This window comes from Lissotriton vulgaris, chromosome 3_2, assembly GCF_964263255.1.
Source record: "Lissotriton vulgaris chromosome 3_2, aLisVul1.2, whole genome shotgun sequence".
Taxonomy (NCBI): domain Eukaryota; kingdom Metazoa; phylum Chordata; class Amphibia; order Caudata; family Salamandridae; genus Lissotriton; species Lissotriton vulgaris.
Genome location: NC_141690.1, coordinates 228,485,843 through 228,506,357, shown reverse-complemented (window position 1 = coordinate 228,506,357; position 20,515 = coordinate 228,485,843). Strand labels below are relative to the sequence as shown.

At 49.4% G+C, this 20,515-nt stretch overlaps 1 protein-coding gene across 3 annotated transcripts in view; it reads right to left on the bottom strand.

Annotated features, from left to right (window-relative positions):
* Positions 1-20,515, bottom strand: part of RMND5A (required for meiotic nuclear division 5 homolog A) — a 314,309-nt gene that overhangs the window by 169,640 nt on the left and 124,154 nt on the right. For all 3 annotated transcript variants that reach the window (XR_015309794.1, XM_086964264.1, XM_086964265.1), the window contains one exon: positions 19,388-19,488. Coding sequence is in view for 2 of the 3 variants with exons in the window: in XM_086964264.1 (XP_086820390.1) it covers positions 19,388-19,488 (101 nt within the window). In the remaining variant the exon portion in view is untranslated. The remainder of the gene's footprint in view (positions 1-19,387; positions 19,489-20,515) is intronic.

Here is a 20,515-nt window from a genome sequence, read left to right as displayed (position 1 = left end):
ATCTGCCTTGTGTAGCGCTCGTGCACTGTTTAATTTATTTCATCTGCCTTGTGTAGCGCTCGTGCACTGTTTAATTTATTTCATCTGCCTTGTGTAGCGCTCGTGCACTGTTTAATTTATTTCATCTGCCTTGTGTAGCGCTCGTGTAACATCATTAGCATTGTCTGTATATGCTTAGCTTTGTTTAGCGCTCGTGTAACATCATTAGCATTGTGTTGTCCTGTTAAGCCTGTGCAGCGCTCGTGTAATAACAACTCACTTTGGAAATCTGTAACTCTAGGGGCAGCGCTCGATAACGCTACTTGGCATTCACTTTCACCACTAGCGCTTTCACTGCGGTGCACACCGAGGTTTGCAGCGCTCGAGATAATTGACCTACGCACATTTGTTTACCCTGCAGCCATTTTGCTCTGACCCCTTGGCCCGTCCCAGACCCTCCCTGCACCTAGACCCCGCCTCACTGCTGACCCTCCCACCCACAGAGGTAGAGCCTACGCTTGCCCTCGTGGAGAGCTGTAGCCATCCTGCTCTGCGCAGAAACGGCTGCTCCCCTCACCTCCCTCTCCTGTTGGTATTGTTAACCTACTGCTTATCAACTCGCCGCACTGTTCATTTCTTGCATCAGCTTTGTGCAGCGCTCTCATTACTGCTAATTAACCTGCCGCACAGTTTAATTTCTTTCATCTGCCTTGTGTAGCGCTCGTGCACTGTTTAATTTATTTCATCTGCCTTGTGTAGCGCTCGTGCACTGTTTAATTTATTTCATCTGCCTTGTGTAGCGCTCGTGCACTGTTTAATTTATTTCATCTGCCTTGTGTAGCGCTCGTGTAACATCATTAGCATTGTCTGTATATGCTTAGCTTTGTTTAGCGCTCGTGTAACATCATTAGCATTGTGTTGTCCTGTTAAGCCTGTGCAGCGCTCGTGTAATAACAACTCACTTTGGAAATCTGTAACTCTAGGGGCAGCGCTCGATAACGCTACTTGGCATTCACTTTCACCACTAGCGCTTTCACTGCGGTGCACACCGAGGTTTGCAGCGCTCGAGATAATTGACCTACGCACATTTGTTTACCCTGCAGCCATTTTGCTCTGACCCCTTGGCCCGTCCCAGACCCTCCCTGCACCTAGACCCCGCCTCACTGCTGACCCTCCCACGCTCCGCCCCTTCCACCATCCATTTATGGCCAATGCCTCCACGCGCAGCGTCCACGCGCTACGGACACGCCGAAGGTGAGCCAAAGGTAAGCCCGTCTACGCCCGTCCGCGCCTGGACCGCGCCCAGCGCCAGACCCCCTGCCCCTCGCGCTGCCCAGCCCTCCCGCATTACCTACGATGCCGCCACCCTCCTAGCCCTTAACACCGGTCGCGCCCCCAACTGCGTCCAAGCCGCCCCTGGACAAACCCATGGACCTTTCTCCTGCTTCTCCTGCAAATTCAGCGGCACCGACAACATCTCCGGTACGACCACACCAAAGATTCCCGACCCCAACCACCTACAATGCATCCTTCTCAACACCCGATCAGTCCACAGGCACGCCATTGACCTATGGAATCTACTAGACACCACTTCTCCGGACATCGCCTTCCTTACGGAAACATGGATGAATGCTTCCTCCGCACCAGACATCACCATTGCCATCCCGGAAGACTATAAGATCACTCGCAAAGACCGTACCAGCCACACAGGAGGAGGAATCGCTATCGTCCATAAGAAATCAATCCGCATCTCAACCAGCTCTGACGCCAACCTCGCCAACTCCGAACACCTTCACTTCCAGATCCACATCGACCCCAAAACCACACTCAGAGGTACCCTCCTCTACAGACCACCAGGACCCCGCGCAAAATTCAGTGAAGACATCACGGACTTCATCACCCCACACGCGCTCCCCTCCAAAGACTACATCCTTCTGGGAGACCTCAACTTTCACCTTGAAAAGATCAACGACCGCAACACCGCCACCCTCGTGGACAACCTCGCCAACCTCGGACTTAAACAACTAGTCACTTCCCCCACCCACATCGCAGGTCACACACTCGACCCCATCTTCACCTCCAGCAACCACGTCTCCTTCAGCCACACCACGGACCTCCTCTGGACTGACCACAGCTGCGTTCACTTCACCTACAACAAACCAAAACCCAACATCCACCTCCAACCCACCCTGCAAAGGAACTGGAACAAAATCACCACGGACCAAATCTCCGCATCGCTCCTTCTAAACACCCCAGCCCTCTCTTCTAACGCTAACGAAGCCGCCGCCAACCTCACCCTATGGCTATCCAACACCGCTGACACCTTGGCACCACTGAAAAAACGTCAAAACAAACCTGGCAGCAAGAAGGCATCATGGTTCAACGATGATCTCAAGAAGTCCAAGAAACTCTGCCGCTCCCTTGAAAAGGCCTGGAAAAAAGACCCAACCACCAGCACCAAGGACGCCTTCAAAAACGCCACCCGCACTCACCACCAACTAATCCGAAAAGCCAAGAAAACAGCATTCAAGGATCGACTTGACGACAACGCTCACAACAGCAAGGAACTTTTCAACATCGTCAAGGAATTTTCCAATCCCTCGGCCAACTCTAACGACATCACCCCCTCTCAAACCCTCTGCGACTCCCTAGCCTCATTTCTCCACAACAAGATTGCAGACATCCACAACAGCTTTGACAACCAACCCGGAAACCAACCCACCCAACCACTTGCTGATCATCTTCCCCCCGTGAACACCCTTAACGACTGGAACCCAATCTCCACTGAGGACACCATCCGCTTGATGAATTCCATCCACTCAGGATCCCCCACAGACCCATGTCCTCACTACATCTTCAACAAAGCAGACTCCGTCATAGCACCGCACCTCCGAGACGTCATCAACTGCTCCTTCAACTCCGCCACCTTCCCGGAAGACTGGAAACACGCTGAACTCACCGCCCTTCTGAAAAAACCCACAGCGGACCCCACCGAACTCAAAAATTACCGCCCCATCTCGCTTCTTCCATTCACGGCCAAAGTCATCGAGAAAGCTGTCAACAACCAGCTCGCCGCCTTCCTCGAAACCAACAAATCCCTCGACCCCTCACAATCTGGCTTCCGAGCAAAACACAGCACTGAGACCGCCCTCATCGCAGCAACGGACGACATTCGAACTCTACTGGACAACGGAAACACAGTCGCCCTCATCCTCCTCGACCTCTCTGCAGCATTCGACACAGTCTGCCACAGCACCCTTTTACAACGCCTCAATAACATCGGAATCCAAGGAAAAGCACTTGAATGGATCACCTCGTTCCTCACCGGAAGAACCCAGAGAGTCCGCCTTCCACCATTCAAGTCCGAGGCCTCTGAAGTCATCTGCGGCGTACCACAAGGATCCTCACTCAGTCCCACCCTCTTCAACGTATACATGAGCCCCCCCGCGGCCATAGCACGCCAACACAACCTCAACATCATCTCGTACGCGGATGACACTCAACTGATCCTTTCCCTCACCAATGACCCCAGCACCGCCAAAACTAACCTACACGAAGGAATGAAAGAAGTTGCCGAATGGATGAAACAAAGCCGTCTGAAACTGAACTCAGACAAAACAGAAGTCCTCATCTTAGGTACATCCCCCTCTGCATGGGACGACTCCTGGTGGCCGGAAGCCCTCGGAAAAGCACCCATCCCGACAGACCACGCACGGAACCTAGGCGTCATCCTGGATTCTTCACTCTCAATGAACAGACAAGTCAGCGCCGTATCCTCCTCCTGCTTCAACATTCTTCGCATGCTCAGAAAAACATTTCGCTGGATCCCCACCGAAACTAGGAAAACAGTCACCCACGCTCTGGTCACGAGCCGACTCGACTACGGAAACACCCTCTACGCAGGTACCACCGCAAAACTCCAGAAGAAACTCCAACGAATCCAAAACGCCTCAGCAAGACTCATATTAGACATCCCACGCAACGAACACATCTCTGGTCACCTTAAAGACCTCCACTGGCTACCCGTCAATAAGAGGATCACTTTCCGACTGCTTACCCACGCACACAAATCACTCTACGACATCGGTCCAGAATGCCTCAACTCACGACTGTCCTTCTACACCCCCTCCCGCCAACTACGTTCTTCCAGCCAAGCCCTCGCCACTGTACCTCGCATCAACAAGACCACCATGGGAGGCAGATCCTTTTCATACCTGGCTGCTAAAACATGGAACTCACTCCCCGCTAACCTTCGCCTTACCCAGAACCACCTAGCATTCAGAAAGCAACTTAAAACGTGGATATTTGACAAGTAATCCTCCTCCCCCTTCCTAAGCGCCTTGAAACCCTCCGGGTACGTAGTGCGCTATATAAATTCTTTGACTTGACTTGACAGTCGCTGACAAAAGATCTCGGCGGAGACGCGCTTCCGCGCGTTGAGCCGAGACCTAAAAACTCCACTGCGGACCCCAATGATCCAAATAACCTTCGTCCCATCTCTAACCTTCCTTTCCTCTCCTCTCCAAAGCCCTCGTTAAATGTGTTTTAATGCAACTAGAGAAACACATTATCTCATTCAACCTCCTTGATGTCTTCCAGTCCGGCTTCTGAAAGGGTTGCAGCACTGAAACTGCTATGCTAAATGTCATGGATGATATTCATCGTTCCCTTGACAAAGGTGAATCCTCTATACTTATCCTTCTTGACCTCTCAGCTGCATTTGATACCGTTCTCAACACCCTCAAAGATCGATCCGGCTTTGAAGGCACGGTACTCAAATGGTTCTCCTCATTCCTCCAAAACAGATCCCAACAAATCAAACTTAGCCATTTCCTTTCCAAACCACAACCTGTTTCACTTGGAGTACCTCAAGGTTCCATCCTCTCCCCTACCCTACCCTATTAAATCTGTTCATGGAACCACTCACCCTCATCCTCAAACACTCTAATATCAGTTACCATCTCTATGCTGATGACACGCAACTATACTACAAGATCAAATCTCACAAAGACATCCTTCACCTAAATGAGACACTGACTAAAATTCAAACCTGGTTCCATCTGAACCATCTCAAACTAAACCCCCAAAAAAACTGAAATCATAATCTTCTCCCCCAATCCTCTTCCCACCCAACTCTGGGTAAAGGACATCAAAGCACTAAACTGCACTCTCTCCACCTCTAATACTGTTAAGTCCCTTGGCATCAGTATTGACCAAAATCTCAAACTCATCCCCCACATCAAAAATGCCTCCAAAAGCGCTCTTCTAACCCTTCTCCACCTCAAAAAACTCAAACCTTTTGTTCCAGCAGAAGATTTCAAACTTGTTGTCCAGTCACTGGTCCTCTCCAGGATCGACTATGGCAACGCCACTTTAGCTGGCACTCCTAAAATCCATCTTGCCCCAATTAAATCTGTCCTCCACCTTGCGGCTAGACTCATCTCCGACTGCAGAAAATTTGATCACATCTCCCCCATCCTCAAAAATCTCAAGTGGCTTCCAATAGAAGGAAGATCCACATACAAAGTTGCCTGCATCACTCACAAAGCTCTTCACCAAAACACCCTTTCCTACCTTGCAACAAAACTTCAGAAAGCAGGTTGTTCCAGATCCCTGAGAAGCACTAACTCACTTATCCTGATCCCACCCAGACTGAAACATCATAAGACCCAATCCTGTGCGTTCTCTTTTAACGCTCCCACAATCTGGAACTCCCTCCCAAAGGATATCCGCTGCAACCCTTCCTACCATCTCTTCAAAAAAGAACTCAAAATACTGCTTCTCAACAAATACTGGGATATCTAATGTCACGGACACTTAACATGCCTGTTAGACCTGGCACCTTGGCGTGAGTTTCCCTTCCACTTTTTGCTGATGTGCCTCCGATGTTTTGCTGGTTTTCCGATACTCAGGGCACTGCGCCACGGCTGACCCGTGCCGCAGTGCAAGTGCTCCCTACTGTAAATTGTACATGCGATTGGTATCCATGATTGGTGCATTGGATTTACTGTTAGTCCCTAGTAAAGTGCACTAGAGGGTGCCGGGGCTTGTAGATGCCAATACTGCTGGTGGGCCTGCAGCGCTGGTTGCGCCACCCACCGAAGCAGCCGTAAAGATGTGTCTGGGAACTGCGACCGCAGAACCCGCGTGCGGTCTCGTACTGTCACGCTAGCTGGGCAAGTGCACCCACTTGCCAGCCCCGAACCTTCCCTTGACTACATACTAGTCACCCCTATGGTAGGCCTGCGGGCAGGGTGCGTTGTAGGTGTAAGGTAGGACCAGCCCTGATGTGTGTGGCCTGTCCTAGTAGTGACTTACACCCAAAACCGTATTTCACTATTGAAGGTTACCTGCTCCATTAGGCCAGACTGAGCTGCTGGAATTATTACACCCTATAATCCCCGCAGGCTCAAGGAGCATGGTAGCGAGTCATGTTTAGTATGCCTGAACTCAGGATGATAAAATAGTTCTTTTAGTAAAGTTTATTTTAGTATCCTGGGTTTGCAAATGCTACTTTTAGAAAGTCAGCATTTGCTTGCTTAACCATTTCAGCCGCCTCTGCTGGTATGTGTATCTGACTGTCTGGAACGTGTGAGTGACAGGGCTGGGGGAATGACAGGTGGTGAATGCGCAGATTCCACCTTAGTGGGAGGTAGGAGTGCCTCTTGACTCGAACTGTAGCTGCGCTCTGCCACCACAATGCTGGCTCCACCCTCCTGGGGAGCGACTGATGACTCAGCCGGCACCTGGCCCCGGAAGGGCGAAGCCCCCATCAACAAGGTACTCTGGCCGCCCCTGTCCGCACAATGCTGGCTCCACCTCCTGTGGGGCGTCTGATGCGCCTGCCCCTCACACTGAAAGCAGAAGCCGGAGTACACCCACCAGGGTACTCAAGGACTGAGAGTGGCTATGCAAAGGCCCCCCTGGCCTGCGAGAACAAAATAAATGCCATATAAAAGAAGGAGCCCTGCTCCTTGGAAATTAGATCCTGTTTGGGCTACAGAAGGAACTCTGCCCGACGAGAAGGACCGTGAGAGACAAGGAAGGGTGCTGACTCTTGCCTGTGTCTGGTGCCTTGCTGCCGAAGGAGAGGAAGAAGGAAAGACTGCGAGAAGACTTTTGCTTTACTTTGTGCCAAACTCTGCTAAAAGATCTCCAAGGGCTTGCAAACTGAACTTGCCCCCTGACCAGCGCCCCAGGACCAGTGGGCGCTACACCCTGAAGAAAGCGACTGCGTGTGCTGCTCATCGCTGCAGTACCGACGGAGGAATCTCCTCCAAGGCAACGACATCCACCTGACCACCATGACCGGGGCCCAAAGCAACAGCGAAAGCAAAGTAAGGACCAGCCGCCGCTGGCCCGAACTGAATATGCTACTTACCAGTATGCATCTGTTCTTGGCATGTAGGGCTGCTAACATTCACATCTAGTGCATAGATCGCCGCCTAGTGTTGGGTCCGGATGATTGCACATTGTTGTCCTGGAAGAGTCTTCGAAGTATCACGAGATAGGTGGCTCCTCCCCTGGACTACAGTGCGCATGGGCATCGACTCCATCCCCAGATTGTTTTTAGCCATTGTGTCAGAGATGGAGTGAAATAGTGTAAATGATGTCCATGCTAATGATTGAATGCAATAATGCTCTGCAGCCGCTACGGGCGCCGGGGAGGAGGGCGGGCGATGTGAATGTCAGCAGCCCTACATGCCAAGAACAGATGCATACTGGTAAGTAGCATATTCAGTTCGAGGCATGTGGGCTGCTAAATTCACATCTAGTGCATAGAATACATAGCAGTCCCTCCATTAACGGCGGCCGCCCGTGCCAGCTGCAGAAGTTTGAAAAAGAGTTCTAAGAACAGCCTGTCCTACAGCTGCCTGCTGCTTGGAATGTACATCTACACAATAATGTTTAGTAAACGTATGTGGTGTAATCCATGTGGCTGCTCTACAAATATCTTCCAAAGGGATATTACCCAGGAAAGCCATGGAGGCCCCCAACTTCCGCGTTGAGTGGACCCTGGGGGGAACCGTCAAAGTGCGCTTAGCCTTGTGGTAGCAAATCTGTATACACTTAACGATCCACCTGGCAATTCCAGCCTTGGAAATGGGGTTGCCTTTGTGCTGAGCTGAGAAGGCAACAAACAATTTTCCTAAAGTCTTTGGTCCTGTCAATGTAGTACATCAACGCTCGTTTGACATCAAGCGTGTGAAGCATTCTTTCAGCCACAGTCTGAGGGTTCTGAAAGAATGTGGGCAGTTCAATGGTCTGATTGACATGAAACTGTGACACCACTTTAGGGAGAAACTTAGGATTAGTGCGCAGCACCACCCTATTAGGATAAACCTGAATGAATGGCTCTTGTATTGTGAGCGCCTGTAGCTCACTAACACGCCGTAGAGACGTGATGGCAATGAGAAAAGCGACTTTCCATGTCAGGAACTGAATCTCACAGGAATGTAGGGGCTCAAACGGCGGTCCCATCAATCTGGTGAGGACCACGTTGAGGTTCCACACAGGAGCCGGTGGGGACCTGGGGGGAATAACCCGCTTCAGCCCCTCAAGGAAAGCCTTAATGGCAGGCACCCTGAAAACAGAGAGGTGCTGCCTGTTTTGGAGATAGGCCGCTATGGCGGATAAGTGTATCCGAATGGAAGCATACGCCAAATTGCATTTGTAAAGATGCAACAAATAGCAAATAATATCAGGAATGGATGCATCCAGCGGGTTGATATGATGTTCTGTACAGTAAACGACAAACCGCTTCCATTTAGCTGCATAGCAAGCTCTGGTAGTGGGCTTTCTTGCCTCTCGGATAATGTCCATGCATTCCGGGGGCAAACCAAGATAGCCAAACTCTAGGACTTCAGGAGCCAGATCGCCAGGTTGAGCTGTTGCGGATCTGGATGCTGAATGTCGCCATGGTTCTGCGTCAAGAGCCTGGGCGTGAGGCGCAGTCTTCGATGCGGTACCACGGAGTGCTCCAGAAACGTGGTGTACCTCGGCTGGCGCGCCCACGTTGGAGCAACCAGGACGAGCGTCATCGAGTGCTGCTTCAGCTTTCTCGCCACCAGCGGTATGAGAGGGGCTGGGGGAAAAGCGTACGCATATCTGCCTGACCAGTTCATCCATATCGCATTGCCCTGCGACTGCGGGTGTGGGAACCTGGCGGCGAAGCTTTGGCATTTTGCGTTCTCCTTTGTCGCGAACAGGTCTATCTCTGGATGACCCCACTCTTCGAAGTACGGGTGGAGTACTGATGGATGTAACTCCCACTCGTGCAGTTGGTGGCTGTGCCTGCTGAGCAGATCCGCCATCTGATTGTCCTTGCCCGGGAGGTGCTCCGCCATGAGGAAGATGTTCCTCTGAATGGCCCACTTCCACATGCTCTGAGCCAGATGAGACAGCTGCGGAGAGTGTGTTCCTCCCTGTTTCTGGATATAGTACATTGCAGTCATGTTGTCCGTCCGGATCAACACGACCTTGTTGCACAGATGCACCTTGAAGGACTTCAGTGCCATGAAGATTGCCATCAGTTCCAAGTAGTTGATGTGCATCCTCCTCTGTTGTGCCGACCACAGTCCCTGCACCGTGTAATGGAGCACATGCGCTCCCCACCCCTGCAGAGACACGTCCGTCGTCAGGATAATCTGTGGTACAGGCTCTTGGAACGGTCGGCCCTTGCAAAGGTTGTGTGGAGTCCACCAATGCAGAGAGTTGTATGCCCGACCGGTGACCAACACTAGGTCTTTCAACTGTCCTTGAGCCTGAGTCCACTGGTGCGCCAAGCACTCCTGGAGAGGACGCATGTGCAACCTCGCATGCGGGACAATGAAGATGCAGGAGGCCATCATGCCTATCAACTGCAGAAACACTCTCGCCGGAAGCGAGTGTCGTGGTCTGAACCTCTGAATCAGTGACTGGATGCTGTTGATCCTCACTGGATTCGGCTGAGCTGTAGCAGTCTGAGTATTGATCGTCGCGCCCAAGTACTGCCGCACAAGGGCTGGCTGAAGGTGCGACTTTGGATAATTGAGCGAGAACCCCAGACTGTGAAGAAGGTGAATAGTGCTGGACATATCTGCGGCGCACTGCTGAGCCGACTTGGCCTGAACCAGCCAGTCGTCCAGATATGGGTAGACATGTATGTTCTGTCTCCTGAGATGCGCCGCCACGGTCGCCAGACACTTCGTGAACACCCTGGGGGCAGTGGTCACTCCGAAGGGCAGTACTTTGAACTGGTAATGCCTGTTTTGAATGGTGAACCTGAGGTATTTTTTGTGGGATGGATGGAGTGGTATGTGAAAGTAAGCGTCCTTGAGATCCAAGGTCGCGAGGAAGTCTCCCTGTTCTAACAGTGGAAGGACCTGCTGCAGTGTCAACATGTGGAAGTGTTCTGAAAGAATGTACATGTTGAGCGGGCGTAGGTCGAGGATGGGCCTGAGCGAACCGTCCTTCTTTGGTACCAAGAAGTACAGGGAATAGACCCCTGTGCCTTGTTCTTCTTCCGGCACGAGCTCTATAGCGCCTTTTTGCAGCATAACAAGAACCTCCTGCTGCAATAAGTGCAAGTGCTCTGCCGACATAGGACGGTGTCTTGGGGGAATATTGGGAGGAGGTGATGTGAGCTCCAGACAATAACCGTATTGGATAAGTTGCCGCACCCACCTGTCTGTGGTGACGGACTTCCAGACGGGCAGGAACTGCTGGAGTCTCCCCCCGACAGGTGTCAGATGGTCGGGGGGCAGTGACAGGGAGTCACTGTTTGTTAGCGGCAGAGGAACGGCCGCTGTTGTTGCCTCTGCCTCTGGAGTTGTTTCCTCTGTAACCACCTCTCTTTTGCGGTGAGTACGAGGATTGTGCACCACCCCTGGTAAACTGCGCCTGCTGTGCCAAGTGTCCTCTGGCAACACCCCGATTGCCTGAGCGACGAAAAGTGCTGCTCCGAAATGGCTGAGACTGAAGCGCACCCATGGATTTCGCCGTCTCAGTATCCTTCTTAATCTTCTCAAGAGTGGAGTCCACCTCTGGTCCAAATAGACTGTCCGGATTGACAGGCTGGTTAAGGATAGTTGTTTGTATGTCAGGCTTGAAACCAGAGATGCGGAGCCAGGCCTGGCGTCTCAGCATCACACTAGTGTTGATGGACCTTGCCGCGGTATCAGCAACGTCCAGTGCACACTTAATAGCAGCGTTGGAGATGAGCTTGCCCTCCTGGATGAGCATCTCCGCGCCCTCTTTGAACTCATCAGGGAGGTGTTGCAGAAGCTGCTCTAATGTGTCGTAGTGTGCCCTGTCGTATCTGGCCAACAGGGCCTGTGTGTTGGAGATGCGCCATATGTTGGCTGCCTGCGCTGCCACCCTTTTCCCCGATGCCTCTAGCACTTTAGACTCTTTGTCTGGGGGAGGAGCTTCACCCGTCGTCTGAGAGTTCGCCCTCTTGCGAGCATTGGAGACCACCAAAGAGTCCAGAGGCAACTGGCCCCGAATGAAAGCAGGGTCCCCAGGTGCCGGCCTGTACTTCTTCTCAATCCTAGGGTTCACCACTCGTGCCCTAGTAGTGTCCTTGAAAATGTCAGTGGCATGTTTCAGCATACCCTTAAGCATAGGGAGAATCTTGACAGACTTATCGGCAGTAGAGAAAGTGTCGAACAGGAAGTCCACCTCTACTGGGTCTGCATGCATAGGTACACTGTGATTAGCAGCAGCCCTTTCAATCAGGGCATTGAACGCCATTGAATCCTCTGTGGGAGAAGTCTTAGGCCCATAGGCTTGCGGGTCAGGGATATTCTGGTCGTCCCCCTGATCCCCAGATGGCCCCCAGGAGTCTCGCAGTTCATCAGGGTCATTGCCTTCAGGAAAGGTATACTGTTCCTCCTGCTCACCCTCTGCAACATCTGAACCAGTGGGTGAAGGCTCCGGGCTCGCGACTGGTTGGTAAAGAGGCTCCACCAGTTGAGGAGACCCTGAGAGCGGCTTCTTCTTCTTTAATGGGATCACAAACGGCTCCAGAGGCTGAGAAGTGATCTTCCTCTTCTTGAGCGTCAACCTCCCCGTGTCGGCATCGATGTAATGCTCCGACTCGTCATCCGAGGGAGCCCGTCGACCCGAATCGCCACTCAGTTGAGTGTGCCCGCCTTCCATCGATTCCGCGGGCACCGACCTGGGCGCAAAAGCCTTAGGCACCACCTTCGGAGGCAGGGTGATGTGAATCGGCATTGAGGCCTGCTTCTTCGACACCACCGGAGTAGATTCAGAGGGGGCTCCCGGGGTCGACACCGACTCCCTACTACGAATCCGCTTGAGGGAGTCCTGCACCTGCTTCGTAAAGGAAGCGGACGGCTTCGTCGATCCGACTGACGCCCTCGATCCGCCCCCCGGCGAAGACTGGAGCGCGGTCGACACCTTCTTGGGCTTGGGAGTTGTCAAAACGTCCCCAGTGCCACCCGAGGTCTTCGGGTCGGCCACCGACTTCTTCGGCACCGGGGCCTCCAACGTCGCCGACGCGGCCCACTTGACAGTAGTCGGCACTGAGGCCCTTCCCGAGCTCGAGGGCACAGACACCTTAGGGCCCTTAGCCGCATCCACAGTCTTTCGCGGCTTGGAGGCGTGCGAAGACGACTGTGCCGATGACGCAGCCACCGTCTTTTGTGTCGACGAAGCATCGTCCCCCTTGGGCGTGACCGGTCCGGAAGGTTTCACTTTCGGTTTCGGTTTCTTCGATGGAGGCTCCGTAGAGGTGTCCACCACTTTCGGTTTCAGTTTCGGTAACAACGGTCCCGTAGGGGCGTCCGTAGCCGGGCCGACAGGCGGGGCGGAGGGACGAGGCATATGGTCGTGGGTAAGGCCTTGAGGCGATCCCGTGACCGGAGCCGGAATAAAAGTCTTTTCGGGGCATAGCTCATCCTCCGAGCTATCTTCCACAGCCCCAAACGGTTCTTCGTCGTCCCCTACCTCCTCTATGTTTTCTCCGAGGACGTGGTACCCGACTTCCTTTCCGTAGTCGGCCTCGACGTCCGCCGATGCCGGCGAAATCTGCAGATTAAGCTCCTGCTCCTCTGCATCAGGGTCTCCAAAGATGTCCTCTGGCGCCGGAGCCGATCGGTGGGCCTCAAGACGTGCCACGCGCCGAGACTTGATGGTCTTCTTCGATCGGAATCGGGAACAGGCCATACAGTTGGCCTCGTCGTGGTCCGGCGAAAGACACTTGTTGCACACAGGGTGCACGTCGATGTGTGGGTACTTGGAACCACACACGGGGCAGAACTTGAACGGACTCCGTTCCATCGCAGTATCGTCGGGGTCTTGCTGCGTCGACAGGGCCTCGATGATCGAAGAGTCACCGACTCCACGAAAACCCACTCGAAGAGTAGGAATGAACACGAGACCGAACGCGAACAATACCGACGAGTGACTAAAAGCCTTTTGGCCTTAAAACTGTTTTATATCGATTCCGAACAGGAGGCGTCGAAATCACATCCGAACCCAATGGCGGAAAAAAACAATCTGGGGATGGAGTCGATGCCCATGCGCACTGTAGTCCAGGGGAGGAGCCACCTATCTCGTGATACTTCGAAGACTCTTCCAGGACAACAATGTGCAATCATCCGGACCCAACACTAGGCGGCGATCTATGCACTAGATGTGAATTTAGCAGCCCACATGCCTCGAACACCGTGACCGCAACTGCACCGGGAGCCCGAGAGCAAAGCGAAGGAGGACCCGTCCGGTCCGAGCTCTCGAGTTGACTGCGCCACGAGCAGCCAATCCACTTGCAAAGACGGACAGTTGCCCTGTGAGAGTCTACTAGGTCGGTATCTTGCCCGACAGCTCAGCTGTGAGCGCACAGCTGCACCGGCACTTGGCTGGGTACGTCCTGCACTTGGGGACCGTACTGCCACTTGCCGCCACCACACAGCCACCGCCTCCAGGGTCGGAGCGGACGACGAGGAGAGGACCCTGCCGCCACAGAACACCGCTGCCCCGGATGACCCGTGAACTGCTCGGCTGAGAGCCGCAACGAACAGCGACCCCGGGAAGGCAACGCGACATGGGACAGATCCCCTGGAAGCCGCCTGCTCCATAAGAACTTTGTTGGCACCGGCCTGAGGGCCCTAAGAAAACGCTTGAACTGCTAGAAAGAACTGTGGCAACTTGAACTAAGCAATTTGAAACCGATACCGTAAAGTGCGTTGACTGTATTCACAAGCCTGCTTAAAATCTATATAAAGATATATATTTTTACAGAATACAGTCTGGTCTCGTTGTGTGGTGGGTTGGTTGTAAAGATGTAATATTGCAAGTGTTTAACCCTATGTGCCCCAAAGATTAGCCTACGACTGCTTAAGCCACACTACCTAGAGGGTAAGCAGAGGTTGTCTGGAAGGTAACCCTCAGCCCTGACGAGGAAGAGAGAGTCCCTGCTTGTCGCTAGTGTTGCACTGCGCCAATTAGAGCCTCCCCCTTCCTACAATGCCCAATGTATCGTGATACTTTTAGTATGACACCATCCCTGATAACTCCTCTCTCTCATACTATGCTCTCCCCTCTCTCCTCCACTATACCCCTGCCCTCTCTATCTCACCCTCGCTTCACCTCCATCTCTCTCCTCCCTTTTTTAATTGTATACATTTCAATTTATATGTCCATACTCCTTTGACGCACTTGACTTGTTTGATCTCACTGTTCAATGTTTGTTTTTACCTTCCTTGTAAAGCGCTCTGATACTCTCGGATCCAGCAGCGCTATATAAAACCTTTGAAATAAATAAATAAATAAAAAAGTTTACGGGGTTGCAAAACGGCCACCTTGCTGCCATTGTGACTGTGTGGAATCCAATCAATGTCATCTATTGTTTTCATGTACTGCCTGGCCTCATCAGGCAGTCTCTGCAGACACCTCATTGACCTCATCAGATGGGTTTTTCGTTTTCAGGTGCATGATGTTGGGGCTGATGTCAGTGCCAATTGAGGACAACTGCAGGGCCCTTGGCACCAGTGTGGCTTCAGCTAGAGAGGGAAGAGAGATTGTGTGTCATGAATGGACTGTGTTGTGCTGGGCAAGTTTTCTTTTTTTGGGCATGGTAGCCCATACGCATACAAATCACCTGTTCCACTCTCCAAAGTTAGGTGTTTTCAGATATCGAGACAGAACAATGTCTCAGCAAAAGTTTCCTTTTAAAGTGCAGAATTTCCCCAATCAGTGTGAAACCAGGTTTCTGCCCATCAAACATTTTTTGGTAAATGGTTCACAACAGAATCACTTCACTGCCACTTGAGCTAACCAAACCGGTCGCAAAATGGACAGCTTGGCAGGAAGCCTGCAAAATCGGCAATCCACAGTTGTATCAATTGTACCACAGGATTGTTGGTTTTGATCAGTTACAACTCATACATTGAGCCCTTATTGACTAATATGACAATCTGAATGCTCCCAAGATTACCAGAATCCATCCCTTTCAAGCCCCCTCCCTCCACCCGCTAGGTTACTAATGAACACAGGCCACAATATATACTAAAATAACAGTGCGTAGCAGGTGGGAGCATTTAAAACGTGTAGGATGGCGACAGTTAACTAGAAGGAGCGAAGGCCTAGGCTTCTTTGTGTAGCCTAATGTTTAGTCTAGAATATTGCATTTGCCAGTAATGGAAACCTTTTCTGTTCGAAATTAAAAATCTGCTTGAGCATTTTATTTATTACGAGTACGGTTACATAAAGTGTTACACTGTGTACTCCATGTATAACCCTCAGATAGTCCAGAGCGAAAAGTGGGTACTTTCTAATTCAGTTTAAGTGACCACAGAACACTGGTAAATGACAGTAACTAAGAGCTACTGGCCAATCACCTAAGATAGCCATGTGATCCCAAGAAAAAGGCATCAACACCTATGATGTAAGTAAGTTAGTAACTTCTACCCTTGTCTAACGGATACCTATGTCACATTGACGCCTTTCTCTTGAAACGACTAATGGCTTTCTCCATAGTGATGAAGGCAATAAAACCTGATAATAGAACTCGACTGACAAAGGAAGATAATTATGACACGAAAGTGCAGAGACTTCACTATATGACCCACCTCTCTGAAGTAACACGCCATACCAAAAATCTGCACAAGATGATCGCTTGATTTTGGAATCCAGAATGCAATTCTAATGACACAATCTAATCGAAATATCTCAGACACACTGGGAAGCCACTTCATCTCCCAAAGCAAAGCCTTTGACAGCTTTCTCCCAAAAAAGTGAAATGAAGAACCACTACAGTAGCCCTCACCCCTCAATACTCATTGCCCAGATTACACCTAAGATTACTCTCCTTCGAACCACTCGCCTATCAAAACTGGCTCAAGTTTGCAAAAACATTTTCTCTACCTTAGCAGCACTCACAACTGCAGGCATTCACAGACAGCCACTCACTGTTCGCAAATTAGATGCCCAAGGAATAGAAATTCCATATTAAAATAATCTTGTAAAAGCGACCCTTCCACCTTGAGACCAATCTACAATGGACCCTTAATGGGCAAATTCGTTGAACCATCACCCCTCACTCAGCTCTCTGCTTTCCTTGAAGCAAAGAACCTACTTACAGCATGCCAAACAGTATTTCCACCTTAGTCAGGGCCCAGCGTCAGACTGGATTTAAATAGATAAAAAAAATGTTTTTAAAAATCACAGATGATAATAACAGTGTCTGCTCCTTCAACTGGACTTCTCTTTTGCCTTAGGTACAATGCACAACTCCACCATACTGCAGATAATGAGCTCTCTCCAAAAGTAAGATATCACCCCACATTAGTTAAACCCCCATCTATTCAGAAAAGGCTTCAGAATTATACTTCAATATTTACATTTTCCACTTTCTACTCCTATGCAGGCTTTCCTCAAGTCTCCAAATTTGTTCCAGTTTTATTCAACACATACCTGAGCCTTCATGTGAACTTCATCAGATCATTCTAACTAATTTATGAGGATTAGTGGACCAGCAGACAGTGAGCAACCATCTTTACTCTAACACCTCAAAAACAGAGATCATCCATATAGAAACTGACAGTGACATTTGATATTAAGGACTTTAAGCTCCACAGAATAAAAACTGTGCGGGGAGGTAGCTGTGAGTGAACATGAATGCCAACTTCTCCCTTCAACTCTTAAATCAAGCGTGCAAATGCTTTTTCTACTACACCATATGAAAACTAGCCTGCAATTTTCCAAAACTAGGGTTTCCCCACAAGCCCAAGGTACCATTATCTTGATTCACTGACATCCAGAATACACCAAAGGATTCTACATTGAGGCCCCTCTCTTCATTTTATGCAGCATCCACTGGATCCACAAAGCAGCAGCCAGATCAGGTCTTCATATCAGCATCTGGGATCTGATCATTTCTGCCTTTCAAGCTCCTCACTGGCTATCTGCGGCAAGACATATTTCCTTCAAGGCACTTTGCATTGCCGACTGAGCCATGGTTTCCATGACACTGGAATCAATATCTTACATCAAACTCTTCCCCAACCGCCGAAAAATATTGATTATTTACAAGAAAAGTCCTAAATGCATCAACCCCTTCTGATTCAATCATACCTATGTACAGCAATACGTTTCCAGCAACATAATTAGAGCATCTCTATGACTCACAACTCACAACAATTGAAGCTTTCCACAAACATCAAACATACACCCTTAAGCAAGAGTAGCAGCTTCTTAGTTGCACACCCAGTAATGCACTTCTTGCTATTCTATTCTATTCACTCAAATTCCATCCTACTCATTCCCTTTTGTTAAACCATTAGTCTCCCTCACATTCACTGCTCTTGAATGCTTTCAATGGTTTCTTCTTGCTTCTACACTCTCTCCTTTCAATCTCTGCTTTCCCTGATAGTTCAGTCCCCTTCTCTCAGTAACTCCTGACATTTCCTACCCACGTTCCCAAGCTTACTCCCCTAACTCCTCACTCCCACACACTGCATGAATTCCTTCTGCACTCCCACAGCTTCCCTTTCTCCCACACTTCCCTTGGAGTCTTACATTCCCTCCTCCTTTACTTTCGAAGTCCTCTGACTTGCTCAGCCCTTCGCTCATTCCTTCACAGACTCCATCCATGCTTTCATGTTTCCTCCATTAAATTCTACTTCCCAATTTCGCATTAGTTACCTCCTCCCTCCCTTCCACTTTCTCTATTTCCTTCCTCACATACTCCACCGCCTTATACTTGCCATCGGTCTCTCCCTAACCATCAACGTTCAGTTCCTGCAGTTAATTTACTCACATCTTCACTGCTGTTTCCACTAGTTTGCAACACGTCAAATTAATACCACATCATGCTCTCACCCAAACAATGTCTTGCTCACTTCCCCTTTCTCTCTCGCTCCCTCTTTTTCTCGAACTCCCTCTCTTGGATCTCTTGCATCCTCCCCTGTGCTTTACTCCTGCCCCATCCACGTTGTTCACACTTCTATACACCACTGCAGTTGGTAATCCCTTCCACACACTCACCCCAATCTCTCTCCCTGAATGAATGCTTCACCTGCACTCACCCCTTACGACTCACTTGAATTCACTGTCACTCCATTGCATACCCTCTTTATGTTATCTAGGCACCATTTCCTCCTCACTTCATGTCCTACGGATTCTGCTCCACAAGCTCACTAAGCTTCCACTTCCTCAGCCACCTGTAAAGGTGGCCTACTCTTTTCTAACTGGCTCCCAGTACTGCTGTTGACTACCAGTTCCTTTGGGATTGCTGCAACCCTCATCTGATTTGACCATGAGGGACAAGAACGTTAGCAATCCACATTAGGAAGTAATTTGCTGCTACATAAGAAATACTACAGCAATTTGAAGAAGAACCTCCAAATTGCAGCATGTATGCCAAAATAGCAAATGGGGAGAAACAAATTTAGCCTCATTAACCGATGTGATGGAAAAGACAGACATTGGTAGTAACAGCCATAATGAAGGTGGCATTATTAGCAAAGAAATTGTCCGGTGAAGTCCATTACAAGTGTGAAGAAGCGTGAATGGGAAATGTGCATTTAGTAATTTCTCCAACAAAGTCAGTAGAAAATTAAAAATATGAAATGACCCATTCACCTGAAAGCTGCATTGACCCAAAGGCCTGTGGTCTGAAAAAATGGAAGACACCAATGTGATATGTAAATGTGATCTCTACTTTTAACACAAAGGTAAAGTGCCCCAAGTAAATCATCCCAAATACTACAAACTGAAAACTTTTTTCATTTTATGTGTACTTTCTTAATTTTATGTAGCACTCATGTTGAACAAGAAGCACTTGATATCACAGGCAAAGAAAGATATAAGAAATACCGTACAATATGAAAGCCAGCAAAGGTCTTACTGAAGCTGCAAATGAAAAATGAAGACTTGCTCTAGAATGCAGTGAGAGGCTACTTACTCCAATGCAGGTCTTAGTACCCTAACTTTTAATCCCTCCAATATGCGATTTAGTTCTACAAAAGGTTCTTTTTGACTTGAGTCTATTGAAAGACCAGCTTCCTGAAAAACAGAAAATTTACATTCTTTAAGTGTTTAAAATTACAGAAAGGTGTTTGGCCAAATCGTAGGCTTATTTTAACAACTGCCGTAGCAGAGTTTATAAATACAAATTAAATAATTAGTCTGTTACAAAATAAATTAATTTTCAATCAGTGATGGGGAAAAAAATCACTTATAGCCAAGATTCCAGTGACCCAAAATAAATGCACTACTTAAAATAGATTACAGAATCAGGGTGATAAACAATAGGACAGACAAAAACAACAAACTAGAAGTTACATGATATCCAAGTAAACAAGGTCAAGTAAACGCAAGTGACCACACTCTTTCGAAGCAGATATGAAGAATTAAACATAGGAAGGTTCAAACAAGTGCATAGCTTGTGCTGTGAACACAGTCTAACAATATTATACACAGATCTCGAAAATAAACAAGTTTAGAAAAAAGGCAGACTTCTACTGGCACATCTACATCATTATGAAATTCAAGATAACGTAAGGAGCTGAGAAATCAATACAACCACAGCGAATACATCTAAAAGTGTAGTTACTGGAGAAACCTATCTTACCTTTAAACACTTCAGACCTCATTAGGCTAAGTTATGGTATCAGGTGACTGGGTTACTACTGTATGGAAGTATGATATGCCAGTTACATGGAGTCATCTGGTAACCCTACACACCCCAGCATTACTAGTAACAAGTACCAGCACAGCCAATGCCACTGGTTTTGGTTTTTGTAGAAGGTTATTTGATTGTAGCCATAGTTTGGGACCCCAAGGCTATATTGGCGGTGCTTTATTTCGTCATTCAGTGGTTGGGCTTGGAAAAGCGTGTAAGCATTGTTGTTGAGGCCTACCATAGGTGCCGTCTATAGCACTCATCAACAGACTGTAAGCCACAAATGCCCAAAATAGTATTTGCCAATTTGATATTCTAGTTTTTCCTAATGCCTACCATGAGGCAGGTGATGATTACCCTTTGAATTTTCAGTCCTCTCCATCCGCGAGGAAATACGGTGTTATGTGA